Source organism: Solanum dulcamara, chromosome 4 (assembly GCF_947179165.1).
Source record: "Solanum dulcamara chromosome 4, daSolDulc1.2, whole genome shotgun sequence".
NCBI classification, from domain to species: Eukaryota; Viridiplantae; Streptophyta; class Magnoliopsida; order Solanales; family Solanaceae; genus Solanum; species Solanum dulcamara.
Genome location: NC_077240.1, coordinates 19,182,963 through 19,199,875, shown reverse-complemented (window position 1 = coordinate 19,199,875; position 16,913 = coordinate 19,182,963). Strand labels below are relative to the sequence as shown.

Sequence of the window (16,913 nt, the reverse complement as noted above, 5' to 3'; positions counted from 1 at the left end):
GCCGTAGTTTGAATTGTGGTTTTTTTAAATTAGATTGTGAATTGGGTATTGTGTTAGTTGGACTTGAAGTGTTTTTGAAGATAAAATTACGGTTAGAACATGAAGTAATTAGAAATTAGAATTTAGGATTTTTTATGTTTGGAAGATAATCAAGTTAGAAAAACATTGGATTGAATGATTTTTGATGTTTGGAAGATATTCAAGTTATGAACTTGGACTTTAGGATTTTTGAACTTAGAATATTTTTTTGGTTTGTATAAATTGTGAAGTTTAGACTTTGGAACTAATTCGAACTTAGATACATGAATTTTAGGATACTTGAATATAATGTAGAACTTGACCTTAGAACTTGAATTTTGAACTTGAACTTAGAACTTTGAACTTGAAATTTTGTTGACTTTAGAAATCATGTTGAATTGTAGTACTTATGAACAAATTAAGCTAATTAGAGTTAGACCATATTTAAAGTTATGAACTTAAACTTTAGAAATTTTGGAAGTGGAACTTTGAAATTTTTAAGTTTGTATATGTTTGAACTCTTTAAACTTTAGAAGTAACTAGAACTTAGAAGTTCATGTGGTTATTAACTTGAACTTTAGATACTTGAATTTTAAGAATTCAGAACTTTATAAATTATTTTAGTTTGGATAAATTTTGAATTTTTTGACTTTAAAACTAATTAATTAGAACTTTATGTTGTCATGAACTTGAACTTTTAGACTTTAAAACTAATTAATTATGTCGATATTGGGATACCGAAGAATCAAGGCTTGGTCCGATCAAGGAAAAAAAGCAAGAGTCAGCCTAAAGGGTGGCTCGTTGCACACCGGAGGTGCAAAGAGTGTTGGTACGATTTAGAGGGAGATGGTAAGGTTTCTAAATTTTAAGTTTAAATTCATTTTCTAAAATAAATTATTTGATAAAATATTATTTTATTAATTGTATTTTTATTTATAGGAAAAAGAATTGGGACGCACTCCCTATCGTCATGAAGTCTTTAAAAAGACTCGTATGAAGAAAAAGACTAATGAGCCGGATCCGAATGAGTGGGTGGGGGAAATGGCCGAACAAGCCTATGTAAGTTATTTAAGATATAATATAATATATTTTGATTCTAAGTTTTATTTTTAATATATATATATATATAGTTTGATCATAACTTTTATTTTCTAATATGCAGGAAGATTATGAGAGGCACGTACATGAGATGGGAGATTCGGTTCAGCTAACGCCTTAACAGTTCACTCAAATTTGGACAGAAAAAGTGGTTGGAGGCAGCCACAAGGGCCGAATATATGAAATGGGCTCTAGAAATAATGTACAATGACTCCAATCAGGTTTAGAAGGTATTGGATCGTCGCATCAAGCCTAGGCTATTGACGGGGTTCAGATAGCTGCAATGTCTCAGCGAATTGCAGAACTTACACGCGCATTGGCAGAATAAGAGAAAAGAAAAATCGAGGATCAAAAAAGTATGAATGAACAAGTTGAGCAAATTAAAGAACAAGTGTTCAACCTCGTCCGTCAGCCTCCGCCCCGTTATTCAAGAGCGTCCACTTCGGATGATTCCGACGAAAGTGATGAATATATAGCAAATAGTCCTTAGGATTTTCTATGTTAGTTTATGAATATTTTGAGTTTTTTTGTTAACTTTGAAACACTTTAAATCATTCTAAATTATGATTTTATTCATTTTAAATGTTTAATTATGTTTGTTATTATGTATTTTGCGGATTTTGTTTGTTGTTATTTATGTTTGAATGGGCTGAATTAAATACAATTGAATTGAATTTTGATTGCAGGTGGGCAGCAGAAACTGCAGATTTCTGCTGTCAAAAGTGTTGTAGAAAAGCGACGGACAGGGTTCTTTAGTCCGTCGCTTTTCTGGTTTTTTATTTTTATACTTTTCCAAAAAAGCGAGGACTAAAGGACCCTGTCTGTCGCTCTTCTGCAAAATTTTAAGATAAACAAAGCGACGGACGGAGACTAAACGTCCGTCACTTTTTATTAAATAATTTCTTTTTTTAAAAAAATAAAACGACGGAGTCCGTCGTTTTTTTTTATTATATATTCTTCAATTAAAAAAATTAGGGGTGACGCAATCCATCACTTTTTACTGCCTTGTCCGTCGCTCCTTCAAAAGCGTCGAGCAAAAAAGCGACGGAAGTGACTGCGTCGCTTTTCCGTCGAGTTTGACCAAAAAAGCGACGCAATCCATTGCTTTTTTGCATCGTTTTTTGCCAGTGTTTTAGTAGTGTGACTTTCATCATGCTAGCTGATTTCATCTCGGTCCCAATTCATGCATTTTGATTCTCGAAAAGTTTAACATGACAAGTATGTTGGGACGAAAAGAGTAATTTTTAATTACTTTTTAGTTTGGCTGGTTTGGAATTAAAGAGATGGATTAATAGAGATGTCATTAGAGTTTCATTAGAGTCAAGTTTCGGTTTAAATAATTTGGATGAGTCAATAAAACTGTTAGCTGGTGAAGTAATTTAAAAACTTTGCTTACTTTTGACTAATGATTATTTATTTGAAAAATATTTTGATTCCACTAGCAAAGTGAAGAAATAACGACCAATAAATACACAAATTTTACCAAAAAAATCAGGAAATTTGCTTTGTCTTGCTCCTATTCTTGTATATAAAAAAAATATGGAATAATAAATAAGTGTTTTAAAATTTATCAGATTATGAATAATTCTAATTACTTTGAATAATTAGTGTAGAACACTAGAACGTGACTTCACATCTATGAACTAACTATGATAATTAATTGACCAACATTAACTTTTGCCACCTGTCCATTAGCTCTTTCTGTATGATCTTTGAGTTCATGATTATGGAACTTATAAAATAAATAAAGTTAAAATATTTGATAATGTAACGGATCATTCAGTGGTAAATCCAATAAAAGAAACTTTTTACACAATTAAATTAATATATAATATATTCTTTTAAAATCAAACAATTTACTAGAAGTACTATAATACTGGTTGTATATATGTTAGAATAGGAACCCGTTAGGTCATAATTTGCATCAAATAATATTGAATTCAATCGAATCCATATTTATCCTTCTTAGCTCCTCCCCACGTTAATAGTATAAATTTGTTTTTATACAATTTTTCTATTATTAATAAAATAATTATAAGTAAAAAGAATTTAACAAGCATTAGTTGATAATATATAAAGTAAACATGATCAGTAATCTATTATAGCAAGTTAAATTACATTAATAATATTAAAAAATAATACTGTCAGGATCGTTTGGTATGTAGAATAAGATGGAATATTTCAAAATTAAATTTGAGATTAATTTTATACTGTATTTAATTAAAGATAGATAAATTTAAATTGTTAACCAAATATAATATAAATTTAATTTCAACTATTGTATCAAATTTGGGATAATTTTATCCCACCTCCTAAATAAAATAAACTAATTCCAAAATTATAATTTCAAAATAATTTAATTCGCGAACCAAGCAATCGCCCAATATATAAGTTAATTAAATACTCTTTAAGGGTGGCATTTGGAGAAGCAAAGGAAGGATACGCTGAATCAAGATTGGAAATGAGAGATTCTTGGCCTCAAGATTTTGACAAATCCTATGTTTGATCACTACTAATTACGAATTAGAGAAGTACTTACAACTAATTAATTAATTACTACAAAATCTTCATGAAATAAAGAGATGAAGACTCCCTTGTCTTCTGCCTACCTTAACGCAAATACAAATGGTCGTAATTTAAGTCTATGTTTTAAATTATTTGTTAGTATCAAAATTATTTATTTTTAAAAAATATTATGATAAAAATTAATTATTTTTTTCTCATTTTACCTTTGGTAGTAATTGTTCTTAAAAACTACAAATACTTCAATTATGGGATGATAGTGATGAATGAACGTGGTACGATATTGAAAATTTTGATTTAATAATATTAATTTTTAAAAATACTATATCATTATCATATCAAATTAATATGATAAATAATTTGAGGCCAATGAAATATTATTAAGGTTTTGAGATTCGAAAAGTAGTAGAATATGTGTGATTCCATCTTGATTCTTTGACCTCTTGTCTTTGAGGTTGCTGAGAATCTGATAGTCTCCAATTTCCCAGGAGGCCAACTACTTTTTAATGAGAATTATGTTAATATTTTAAATATATTTGTTTATCATATTAAAATGAGAATAATTATACGTGTAGGATTTTTAATTTTAAAGTATTTAATTAAACCAATTCAGATCCCGCTTATCAGATTTTACTGAATATGTTATTGTTATAAGTTAATCTAATTTAATTAGCTTGAAATATTAGTCAAATTAACTTTCGAAAATCAAAACGTAACAATTAGTTTGAACCGAAGAGAAAAGTGTTTAACTAATATTTTCTTTAAAATGTTATTAGATCACTTAAAAGCAACTACAAATAATTTATCCATAATATGTAAAGATTCTAATGAAAATGAATTAGGCAAGTAACTTGTTATAATAAGTGAATTTACAATGATTCTTTAGATAACGTTTGAAATAACATATTGCGTTGTTATCAAACAGGAGTAAAATATAATATATATAATTTTGAGTGTGATCAAATAATTAAAATTATTAGATAATATAAAGTGATTTATAATTGAATAATAGATTAATCAAACGATAGAACGAAAATAAGAAAAATATGCATCAATAGTGTGCATAAGCTAAATTCTTGATATGGGCAAAATAATGAGGATAACACATCCGAGGTCAAGCCAGTAATTAGGGGTGTTTACATAAAATCGAATAATTACAAATTAATAAATCAAAAAAAAAGTAATTTGTAATTTGGTATAATTTGATTTTAATATATTTAAAAACGAATTGATTATAATTAATTTAATTTTAACTATTAAAAGAAAATCAAACTGAAACCAAATCAAATCTACATTATATCTATACAATTTTAAAAAATATTTTACACTTGGAGATATCTATTATAATGCAACTTGTAAATATTTCTTTCACTTTTTATAGTATATGTTTCTTTCACTTTTTATAGCTCGAAGATGTTTAGTAACACGAACAAAATCCAAATCAAACTATGTTCACTTTCATGATCTCTTATTAATAATATTTGCGAAAAAGGTTTTTTAGAAATGATCCTACTATATTGAAAATGATTTTAAGTTATTTTCCTTTTATTTATTGGATCTCAATTATTTTTACGATTAATTTTCAAGTTAAATTGTCCCTCATTTCTACCTATTGAACACCAATTACTCTTAATAATAATTTTCATGTTAAAAAATATCCCTCATTTTAATGAAATTATGAAACGTGAGGTTTTAATTAAATAGATTTGGTCCACATAGTCATAAGTAACCCGATTTATTCAGCAACTAAAAAGCTTCTATAATTTGAATTGTTTGTCAGGATCCTTTTAGAAATGATATTATAAAATTAGAAATACCTCCGAAATCCCATATCTATTCAAAACACCCAATTAATCCAGCAATAAATTTTCTAATTGAAAATTCAACTCAAGCTCCAATGATCATTCAACAATGGCAATCCAAAATTTTCCGAGACAAATTCATCAAAAAGTTTATACAAAATATGTTCGTATCCAAGTTCCTTTAATGCTTTAATTTTGAGAATTCGTTGTTTGAAAAAAAAAGAGTGAATTTTGGGCACTACAATTTAAACAAGCTCCAATCAATTTCACATCTAGATTTAATTCAGCTCCAACAATTACCGAACAAATAAATTCCTATGGTTCAATTATTTATGAGTTGATTTAGTACTATGCAGACCAATAAATCGATACCTCATATTAGCCTATTTAATTAAAATATCTCACAACTTTATTAAAGGTAAGATATTTTAAACCTTAAAGCTCAGTTGGGGTCCAATAAGTAAAAGGGACAACAATTCTAACAAGAAAATTGACATCAAGGACAAGGGTTCTAAAAGGATTGCAAATTTAAATCATTTTCAATATATTCGTACCTCACAGAGGATCGAGGTAAAATGAACACCAAGTTGTATTCTTCTCCTTAAAAAGTTGTAATTTTATGGTGGTGGAGCCAAGATATTAAAAAGCTTAGTTCATCCTATTGCTATTGCAGTTCCAAAAAATAATGGTACTACAAACATTCAAGGACATAAACCCTTATATTGATCACCATTTAAATATATATCTGCAAAATTAAAATGTCCCCTAAAAACTAGACATGAATCTCTACCAAGATACAATCCCTCCCCCCCATTACCCTAGATAAATTTGTCTAGCTTCCATTGCTTCTTTGAACCTTGAGGCCGGAAGTTCTCTAGACGCATATTAGAGCTTCTGCAGATCTCTGACACTACGGAATCACCTTGCTCAAGCTTTATCATCTCTAATGTGCTCCCAAGAACTTCAGCAGCAAGCCCTATTTCCACAAGGCGTCCTTCCTCTTCCCCACCTTTGTATATCAAACTCCCAATTTCATTAAACGGTATCACATTTTCCAATATTACCTTCCCAAAGATGCGACCAAGAAATTCTGCTGCTCTAGGGGCATCATTTACTGCATCCTCCAAGGTAGTCAGAACATTTTCAAACCTGACAGAGTAAACACAAACATAAAGTTGAACAGAGAATTCAAGTGCTTTAAAGGTTAGAGCTTGCATTTTATAGGAAAGCACAACTCCATACCCTTTAATTAGCTGATCTTGACTCATCGTCACATCTCGAGAAATAGTTAGATCAATTATAAGCTTTGCCAAAAGATCCCTTTCCATATCTTTCCTCTCAAAGGAATCAGTAACCCAAAGTGAGATCATTGATGGATAGAAGCTGGGTGAGTTCAGGTCTTTTACACACAAAGCAACCTCTTTCTCATCTTTCGCACTGAAATGAAAAATGATAAACTCAATAAATACACAATAGAACATCTATTGTTCATGATTATGTAATTAGGAGAATCCCACTTTGCTACTAGATGAAGTTTAAGATGACAGATGCTAAAAGAAACTCTGTTTATGTAATCTTCATTACTAGAAATTAGAAATTATAATTTCCTTAGTTACACTAGGAGACAGCGAAGTTGAATAATGGGGAGATACGCGTTCTCAAACAGTGCGAAAATTCTCCTACTACACCCATCCTCAGTTAACAAAATAACAAAGTTCCTTGTGCTTCAAACTTCCCAAGGAAGCACACCAACCTACACTATGATCATCACGGACTTTCTAAGCTATCACTGCAAATACTTTTGAGATATCCTTAAAAGTTAATGCTCATCACTGAATTTCAAACTTAAAGTCCACTCCTCTTTGGTTGGAGAAAGGCTCTTTCATGGGTAGTGAGATCCCACAACAAAAACGACAAGAAAATATGAACTTCTTTGGAAGAGGTCTTCTCAAGATCAATAATTGCCGAACCATAAACATAAGCTTATGCTCCCTAAAAGTTTAAACACTCCTGATGATGCCATTAGTCAGCCAAGTGTTGAACCAAAATTCTTGATATCAGAAGCAACTTTCTGAAAACAGTTCCAGAATGGTGGTACTTATTTTAAGTAGACAAACCAACAATTTTAAAATGGTGTCTGCAGAACACATAACCCATAGCCAGACCAATATAAATAAATTGCAAGTAAATAATAATCAATTCAGAAAGTACCTGTAGAATTCCTTGATAGCAGCCATAGACATGTCCCGCAGACGTTCTTCTGGCCACATCTTGTCAGGAGCCACATTTTGTGTGGAAGTTGGCCCTCCACTTCTTACAAGTGGTGAAGCAGGCCAAGTTGTATCAAATCCACGCTCCTTGCTCCCATAAGTCACATTCCTTTCTGGTGCACTTGATTGATCATGTTGACTAGATAATCGCTCAGACATGTATTTGGGCATAAGCTCCTCTCTTGAACCATAATGAGGGCGCTCTGGCAAAGAACCATAGCCATTTTGGGCATGTGTCATCCTTCTCGAGTCTCCAAAACTTGACATACTATCAATGCTTGGTCCTGCAGGTTGGCCCCTGGAAGACATTCCCTTTGCAAGACCACCTTGGGGTCCAAGTGTGATCGGATCATCACCAAGAGGCCTCTGGGTCAGGGGAAGTGATAATGTCCTATTCTCGATAAAATGCCTCTCATCTGCACGTACATCCTGCATGCCATAACCACGGACCTGTGGAGACATAGGACGGAAACCCCCCATTTGGGAGCCCGGAGAAGACAACATACTCCCTCCTCTGGGAGCAAAATCCATAGGTTGACCCCTTCTACTAGAACCTCCCAGACTAGGAGTACGAGCAAGCCTAGTAGCTTGTGCATGTCGTTCTTGGGCAGCATCCCTATGCACTTCCTCGATCTTCTTAGGCCCTTCTACTTTTCTCCTTTGCTGCCATTTGTTCTTTCTTAGATCAATTGAATCCTTCAACATAAACCTCACCCTGGAAGAAAGTTTCATGTTATTTGACAACTTTTCCAATCTATCGAAGTATGCATCCATATGTTCCTTTGCTTTGGCATGATCTATCATCTCGCCAATTGTACTCATCAACTTACACAAAGCTTCAATATTCTCCTCGTCAGGATTTTGATAGTCACCTAACAACTTCTTGATGCACTCATGCATAATTCTCTCTGTCAACATTTTCTTCTTGTAAAGTTCACCAATCAGTCTTATATTGCCCAACATTCGTCTCCGTGCTTTGACTCTTTTTTCCTCCCTCTCCTCTGCTGACAGTTTTACTTCGCCTTCCTCGTTAGTCACATTAGCTTCTAGCTCCTCTCTTTCCCCTCTCTCAAACTCTTCCTGACATTTGTTTAGAAGTAACCTCTTAAAAGTGATTTTTTCTTTGTCTACACTCAGGTCAGGCAACTCCGCTGCTAGGTGTTGACAAAAGTTGGCATACATCTCACAAAAAGTTGGCTCCATCAAAGCTTTGTCAAATATCTGAGAAATTACACCATTGAGTGTGACAACATTGTCAATATTGACTTCTTTCACTTGCTGGAATAATTTTTCGAAGTTCTGGGGAGTCAGCTTATTTAAGATAGCTTTCAGCCGTCGCTGCTTGGCTTGTTCCTCATCTGTTACTTTACCTACTTCATACTTTATTTCAGCTTTGTGCATATTCTGCGCAGGTGTCTGAGGAGATGGCATTAAACCCTTTTGGAAAGCAGTTCCACGCTGCCACCTGTCAGCATCAACTCCATTTCTCAGGCCTCCTGCCTGAGGAGGACCCATGGATTGCATTGGTCCAGATAGTATACCCCCAGCATACTGACCCATAGCATACTGACCCATGGCATACTGATGAATAGGCATTGCAGCTCGCGGATGCCGCAAGACACCAGAATTTCCTCCTTGACCAGGTCGAAATCCCATAGCATTTCCACCAAAACCAAGGTCTGGCTGAAAATCCCGACCAGGCATAGGAGGCCCAGATGTCTTGCTCCACTTGTCTCCATCCGCAATGCCACTTCCGCGGCGTTCACGATGTCCGCTAGACGGCCTATCAGTACCTCGTCCAGGACTCGGGAACGGCTCACGGGAAGCACTGGCGTTAAAATTTATTAAAATATCAGCAATATCAGGAGCAACATTAAAACCCTCTGGAATATCAATGCATTGCTCTGCAAATTTAAGTAAGAAATCTCTTGAATATTTCTTGGTAGTCACACCATCACCATCTTCACCATCAACTTTCTTTCCATGTTCTGGAGCAGCTTCTAGTTTAGGAGTAGATACATCTGCAGCATCCTCCCAATCATCTGGCTCCGCTTTAACCTCACCAACCTTCTTAGTTGATCTAAGATCTTCCTGAGACGCATCGGCAGATGGAGGCTTAGAGTCATCTCCAGAAGTGAGTTCAATGGTTTCAATAGATTGAGTAAGTTCATCCTTCTTCTCTGGACCTTTATACGCCATATAAAGATCAGAAGTCGCACCAGCAGCATCTGCCTTCTTATATAGGTCTTTTTTCTTCATTTTCCCCTTAGCCACTGTGACCTTACGCACAATGGAATCCACCAAAGATTTCTCCTTGACACCAGATGACGACTTGGAAACTAAACCGGTATTACTAGTTTCAGTATTTTCATCTTCACTCTTTGAACTGGCCTCATCAGAAGTCTTCAACAAATCAGAGGCAAACTCCTGACTTGCAACAACCGATTTTGTAACAGGAGCTTCTTCGGGGTCAGCTGTATCTGATTCCTGATCATCTTGAGCCAATAGACCTATTGCTGATATGCAAGCCTCAGTATTTGTAGAATCCTGGTTAGAAGTGGATGATGTAATGCTATCAGCCATGTTATCAACTCCAGTTGAACAAGCTACAGATTCATTCATGTCTTCCACTCCAATTTCTGGTCTACCGTTCTCAATGTTGGCATTTGTTGCTCTCTTTGGAGACCCCTCTTCAGTTAGGCCAGACACCTCAGAAGATTCTACCAGAAGAGATTCTGAAGGTGGCTTCGAGCAGTTATTATCATCCTGCTTGCCAACCTCAGGCAATGCTACTTCATGTCTATCCCCAGATTTAAGTACTGGTTTGCCCACTTCCTGATTTCTGGGATCCAAAGGTTCAGACAAATCTTCCTTTCCACAATTTCCACTAAGATGACTTTTCAATTCAGTGGACTCTGACAAGCAGAGACTTTCCCTAGTGTTCACAGCAATGCTCACTGAAGCAGCAGTATTGACCTCAACTGGTCTGGTAAATGGAAACTGAGGAGGCTGACTTGAAACTGAGGTAGATTTCCCAAGAGCCTGCAAAAAACTCTGTGTCATAAGTAGGACTGAAATAGTATAGTGGTGTGATCATTCAAGAAGCATGCAAATAAAATACCTTATCCTGAACAGTCAATTGTCCTCTAGTTACTTGTTTTTTCTGTTGATCTTCAGTGGAGACTGGGCCACCAAGTGTTTCACTTGCTGCATCTACACTACTATCTCTAATTAGAGATGTTGAAGACTCAACGGAAGTCTGAGAGGTCAATGACAATATGCCAGCTGCTGAGCTCTTCCCTGAGATAGAATCAGCCCCTTTAGTAGATTGTATATTTTCTACAGGCCTTGAAGCAGATTTTGAGCCATCACCAGTCCTTGACTGAGTAGTGGAGCTCTGATGTAAAGTGTCTGTGTCTTTTTGAGAGTGAGCTGAATCTCCTCCATGTGGCTTCGAGAGCCTCACTGGATCTTTTCCAAAAGAAGAACTGACGGATGGTAATTGCTCTTTTCCTGGATGTGTTCCTCCAGCAGCTGGTTTCACTGTCACCTAAAGTTGATTAGCATGAACAAGATACATTATGTTGTGAGCATGTACGGAAATTCAATTGCAAGCAAATAAAACTCTTAGGTACTGATTTCAGTGATAAGCATAAAGAAAATTGAGATAGAAAATTCCATGAAGGATTGGGCCTTGACTAACCTGATTAAAAGGCCTTGGTGGCTGAGAAATCTGACTGTTACCGAGAGGAAGAGAACTTGGAGCTTGAAAGAAAACAGAATTGGAATTATAAGAGTTAGGATAATAGTTAGGATGACCGGAAGGAAATGATGCAATAGCCTGTGATTGAGGTGGCATATTAGGGTGCGACCTCGAACCATGAGTCGCATCAAGCCTCAATTCTTCATGAGTATCCGGATGAGTTATCTTCACACTTTTACGTTGACCTAGGAACTTTCCTGCCTGCTGCGGAGAAAACTGTGATGGCATATTCATTCCCATGTTTCCCAATTGCGGAGGGAGCTGAGGCCCCATTCCTGACGAAAAATTCAAGCCCTGCCCCTGATGCATCATTCCTTGAGACTGCATTGGGTGGGGTTGAAGACTTGAGACAAACATTGGCTGCTGCATAGGCTGATTGACAATCGGCAGATGCATCGGCATTGGTAATGACGTAGCCGACATGGAATGAGATGGAATTTGTGGTCCAGGACCACCAAATTGAACAGGAACTTGTGGTGGCTGGTGAAATGGAATTTGCATGTGCATTCCAGGTATGGGATGTGTAGAAGGCTTTTGAGTTTGGGTAACAGGGGGAGGAGCTAAAACTTGTACATCTCTTTTGGGCTTGCTGGCCACCCCATAAGCCTCGCTATGATTAGATTGGTCAAGGGTTCCTGCATCCTTTCTTGGCATAGGCTGCTTGGAAGTGGATGGATTTGGCAATGAAGGAATAGCTCTTGAAGTGTCATTGCGAGCCTGCCAAATAAATGAAGGAATCAGAGCCATAAGCTACTTTGGAGGCCATGACTAGATTGCTCCATGGGCAAGAATAACATCACAACAGTCCAACAAATACAAAGAAGCTAGATGACAAGCTCGGTTGATCAGATCGGGTATCAGAAAATTCATAATCAGACACAAAAGGAGAAGAAAACCTGGGCTCTCTTCTGCTCATCCAGATTTGGTGGAGCTGAGCTTGTTCGCGCAGGTATCTACACACATTGTAAAATCAAATACCTTCAATTTTCAGGACAAAAGTTTTCAAATTAACCACACACAAAAGAAAACCACTCGTGGTGGAGTCTAGAGATACCTGCAGCACATTCATGACACCGGGACTTATGGATCCAAATTGAAGTGGAAATGACTTGGATGCATCTCCTGGATCTAGAAAATCAGGAAGTAATATCATTCAATAGTCGGAACTGCAACTATATACATAAGAAGTGCCAATTTTCCTGCATGCCAACCACTCCCCCCCCCCAAAAAAAAAAAAGAGTACAAGTAGATAGATAAAAGAGTAAGAAGATACTCTTTGCAGGAGTGACAGGTGCAGACGACTCAGAAGTTGGAGGGACGACATTAGAAGTTGGAGGTCTTGGCACTGTTCGGGTAACCTTTTGAGTCGAAGCGTCAGTTGGCTTAACAGTAGGACTGGGAAGAGGCGCATGTGCAATAGCAACAGAAACATCTGATGCTCCTGTAACTAGATAAAGTGAACTACGTCATTGAAGTAAAACAAAAATACCACTAATACATTATATTGCACCACATTATACAAAATTATCACAAACGGTATGCTTTAAACCTATATAGTCAAGCCTTCAAAATAAACTACTTCACAAGCCCAATATACATGCAAAAAGATTATTATAGTCAATTGACATACCACGCAATGGTTGTTGCTGATGAGCACCATTCAAATGAGAATCAGAGCCAGCACCCGTACCACCTACCCTAGGTTGCCCTCCTTGAGCATTATTATACTTCTTGTTGTTGAAACTAAAAGAACCAAATAACAATGGATATCAAAGAATCACCAGTAAGTAATGGAAAAACCCTAGGTTTTTTTAACAAAAAAATCAATTTCAGAGAATGACCCAGAAAAAAGCAAAAACTCACCTTCTATTAGAAGTCAAAGATGGATTGGAGGTTGAAGAAACAGGAGATGAGGCGGCGCCTCCACCACCGCCACCACTTCCTCTACCGCCGCGGTGCTGATTAAAGCTACCGGATCGGCCGGTTCTCTTCTGAGACGACTCGCGAGTGTCAGACCTTGATTGATTGTAGGACATAAATCCAAACTCTAGAAAACCGCTTTGCTGTGTTTTTTTCAATCTCTACCCTATAACACAACAGATCCACCAATCAATCAATCAAGAAAAGGAAAAAAAATCAAAACTTTCATCAGAAATCATAAATAAAAAATCTCAATAATCAAAATCAAAGAAACCCACTTCAATACAAACCCCAATAAACAAACCCAAACCCGATTCTCGAGCTTCTCACCCGACCCACCCGCTCAAATAACAAACCCTAGAAACAGTTATAGTCACTTACCTGAAAAAGGAAAAAAGAGTGCCGAACTTAGGGTTTCAATGAGAATGATGATTGGTGCAAACCATGACCACAGTAGTGCAAACGAAAAGTGAGGAAGAGGAAGAGGAAGAGAAAAGAGAAGAATGAGAGGAAAAGGGTAATGTGTGTTTGTTGGTAAAAGGGAAAATGTTTATGCTTTATTAGAGAAAGAATCTACACAAATTAAATCATTTATGAGGAAATATTAAGAAAAACTATCTAACCCAAAAAAGTATATTTATATAAAACTTTTTTCCCTAGTTCTTTTTGGTATGAGAAAAAAATGTTTAATCACACTCAAAATTATATTAAGCAATTCATTTATTTGTTTTTGAAAATAGTCTCTCTATATATTAGGCAATTGATTTAATAATAGTCTCTCCATCTTTAAAAATACAAATAAGAATGAGTACAATATTATATTAAGCAATTGATTTAATTTATTTCAAAAATAGTCTTACTATCTTCAAAGATACATATGAGAATGAGTACAATATTATATTAAACAATTGATTTAAATTTTTTCGAAAATAGTATCTCTACCTTCAAAAATACAGATAAGAATGAGTACAATATTATATTAAGCAATTGATTAAAATTTTTCCAAAAGTAGTCTCTCTACCTTCAAAGATATGGATAAGAATGAGTACAATATTATATTGAGCAATTGATTTAAATTTTTTCGAAAATAGTTTAGTTACCTTCAAAGATACAAATAAAAATGAGTGCACACCATACTTCGAATATCTTATTTGTTTTAATATACTTATTGTGTTATTATTTATTTATTAGCTTAATTTTTTTTCAACACACATTGTGAAAAACGTGACACGACTTATCGTTAATAATAATTTGTCTAATACATTATTTATTTCAAGATTAAAATGAGAAAAAAAGAAACACATAATGCATAAATGGACACTCAATTGATTGGCAAGTAAGCACTCCAACTTTAACAATACTTATTTAAACATCTTAACATAGTGTCAACTAGCAACTAAACACTCCAACTTATTTTTATTGTGTCTTTAGACACTCGATGCTCACGTAGCACATAAATTTTAGGAGGTATCTATGAGATTATTTTGCAAGTTGGAGTGTTCAACTGATACAGCGAAAACAAGTTATGTTGTTTAGATATGCATATTCAAAATTGGTATATTGAATTATCGATTGATATCAAGTTTGAATGTATAATTATGCAGTATGTCAGAAACGTAGAGAAGTAAAAATTAGGAACTTTCATTCTCTTGTTTGATTTATCAAGCAATGATGAAATTAGAAAAAATATTTATTTCAGTAGAGAAAAATATTTATTCACACTTGATTTTTATTAAGTAGTTGAATTTTTCTTTTGAAAATAATTTATTTATTGTCACAAGTTAAAGGTAAAATTATGTACACACTGCTTTATTAATATCTCACTTTTACGGAATAAAAGAAAAAGTAAGTCGTAACTAATAAAAAAATAACGTTATTTAGCCACAATTTAATCGTGGCTAAATAAAGATAAACCGTGATTAAATAGCGAATTTGGCTATATTTTATCTTATTATTTTCTTGGCTATAATTTTTGTAAGAGAACAGGCCCAAAATAGTTCATTATATTTGTGTTAACACTCAAAGTTACCCTTGTGTTTTAATAGTCCTCATGTGTTGCAATATTGATGCACTTTTGTATTCTTCCAAATTTTTGCCTATTTTTTAAAATTAATTTTATCCACAATTTTATATATGGAATATTCAATCATCTTTTTATATATATTTACTAATAATAATAATTTTATGTGAGAAGAAAAATACCTTAATTCTGTTCAAAGAAAATATTATTGTAGCTAAACTAAGAAAATCATGACATATGACATTGCAAGAAAAGATATTTTTAAAATATTACGCGTGAAATCGACGTGATGAACCTCTCGAATTATAACTTCAATAATATTTTTACTAAAAGAACAAGGTATTTTTCTTCTCACTTTTTCTCACATTAAATTATTATTTCTACTAAATATATAAAAAGACAATTGAACATTTCATACATGATATTGTGGACAAAATCAATATTAAAAAAATAGGCAAAAGTTTAGGAGAGGATCAAAAGTGCATTAATATTATAAACATGAGGGACTATTAGTGCTTCATATAAAAATTCAATGATGACTTTGAGTCTTGACCCAAAAATAAGGACTATTTTGGATTTTTTCTCTTTATTTGTTAGATGAATTTTCTTTCGAACACATGAAAATTCTGACATGCTTTTGTATTAAGCGTCAGCGTGACACACGTTACCACTATTATAGTTTGTCTAATGCATAATTCATTTAAAAATTAGATTGAGGAAAAAATATAGAAAAGTAAAAATAAGAAAATTTTCTTCTCGTGATTGATTTATTAAGCAATGATGAAATTGAAAAAAATGCTCATTATAATAGGGGGAAAATATTTATTCACATTTGATGTGATATTAAGCAATTAATTTAATTTTTATCGAAAATAGTATCTTTATCTTCAAAGACAACGGATAAAAATAAGTACACACCATACTTTTAATATCTTACATGTACAATTACACTTGCTATGTTATTATTTGTTTGTTAGTTGGATTTTTCTTTCAACACACGTTGTAAAAAACGTGACACGTGTTATTATTAATAAAATTTGTCTAATGCATTATTTATTTAAAAATTACAATGACAAAAAAAACCACAGTACATAAACAGACACTCAAATTGATCGTAGTTGGCAACTAAAAACACTCTAGTTTTAACAGCATACATCTAAATATTTTGGCTTTGTCTCAACTGCAACTAAATACTCTAATTTGTCTTTGGTGTGTCTGTATACACTCGATGATGATGTGACACACAAATTTTTAGAGGTGTCTAGGTGATCATTTTGTAAGTTGGAACATTCAACTAATACAATGGAGAAAATTTGCGGTGTCTAAATGTTCATATTCAAAATTAAAATATTTAATTATTATTTGAGTGTATGATTATGTATTAAGAAAATACAGAGAGAAGTAAAAATTAGAAAATTTCCTTCTCTTATTTGATTTATTAAACAACAGTGAAATTAGAAAAATACTTATTACATTAGAGAACAATATTTATATTAAAT

At 33.9% G+C, this 16,913-nt stretch overlaps 1 protein-coding gene across 2 annotated transcripts; it reads right to left on the bottom strand.

Annotated features, from left to right (window-relative positions):
- Positions 1–6,080: 6,080 nt before the first annotated feature.
- On the bottom strand, positions 6,081–13,943 carry LOC129886795 (eukaryotic translation initiation factor 4G-like). 2 transcript variants are annotated; one of them, XM_055961645.1, is made up of 11 exons: positions 13,776–13,943; positions 13,338–13,560; positions 13,105–13,217; positions 12,748–12,921; positions 12,529–12,602; positions 12,371–12,427; positions 11,415–12,191; positions 10,833–11,261; positions 7,653–10,753; positions 6,684–6,878; positions 6,081–6,590 (listed from the first exon to the last, which is right to left on the bottom strand). In XM_055961645.1, exons 2-11 carry the CDS (start codon positions 13,508–13,510, stop codon positions 6,260–6,262), a joined length of 5,424 nt encoding a protein of 1,807 aa, XP_055817620.1. In that variant the 5' UTR covers positions 13,511–13,560; positions 13,776–13,943; the 3' UTR covers positions 6,081–6,259. The 2 variants fall into 2 exon arrangements, with proteins under 2 accessions (XP_055817620.1, XP_055817621.1); XM_055961646.1 differs by having other exon boundaries at positions 12,748–12,915.
- Positions 13,944–16,913: the final 2,970 nt, after the last annotated feature.

Excerpts from the sequence above, each read along its gene's own strand:
- LOC129886795 (XM_055961645.1), bottom strand. The coding sequence starts at position 13,510 with ATGTCCTACAATCAATCAAGGTCTGACACTCGCGAGTCGTCTCAGAAG. Across the intron at positions 12,922-13,104 it reads TCAGCAACAACCATTGCGTG|TTACAGGAGCATCAGATGTT; the intron begins GTATGTCAATTG and ends CACTTTATCTAG. Across the intron at positions 10,754-10,832 it reads AATTGACTGTTCAGGATAAG|GCTCTTGGGAAATCTACCTC; the intron begins GTATTTTATTTG and ends AGTTTTTTGCAG.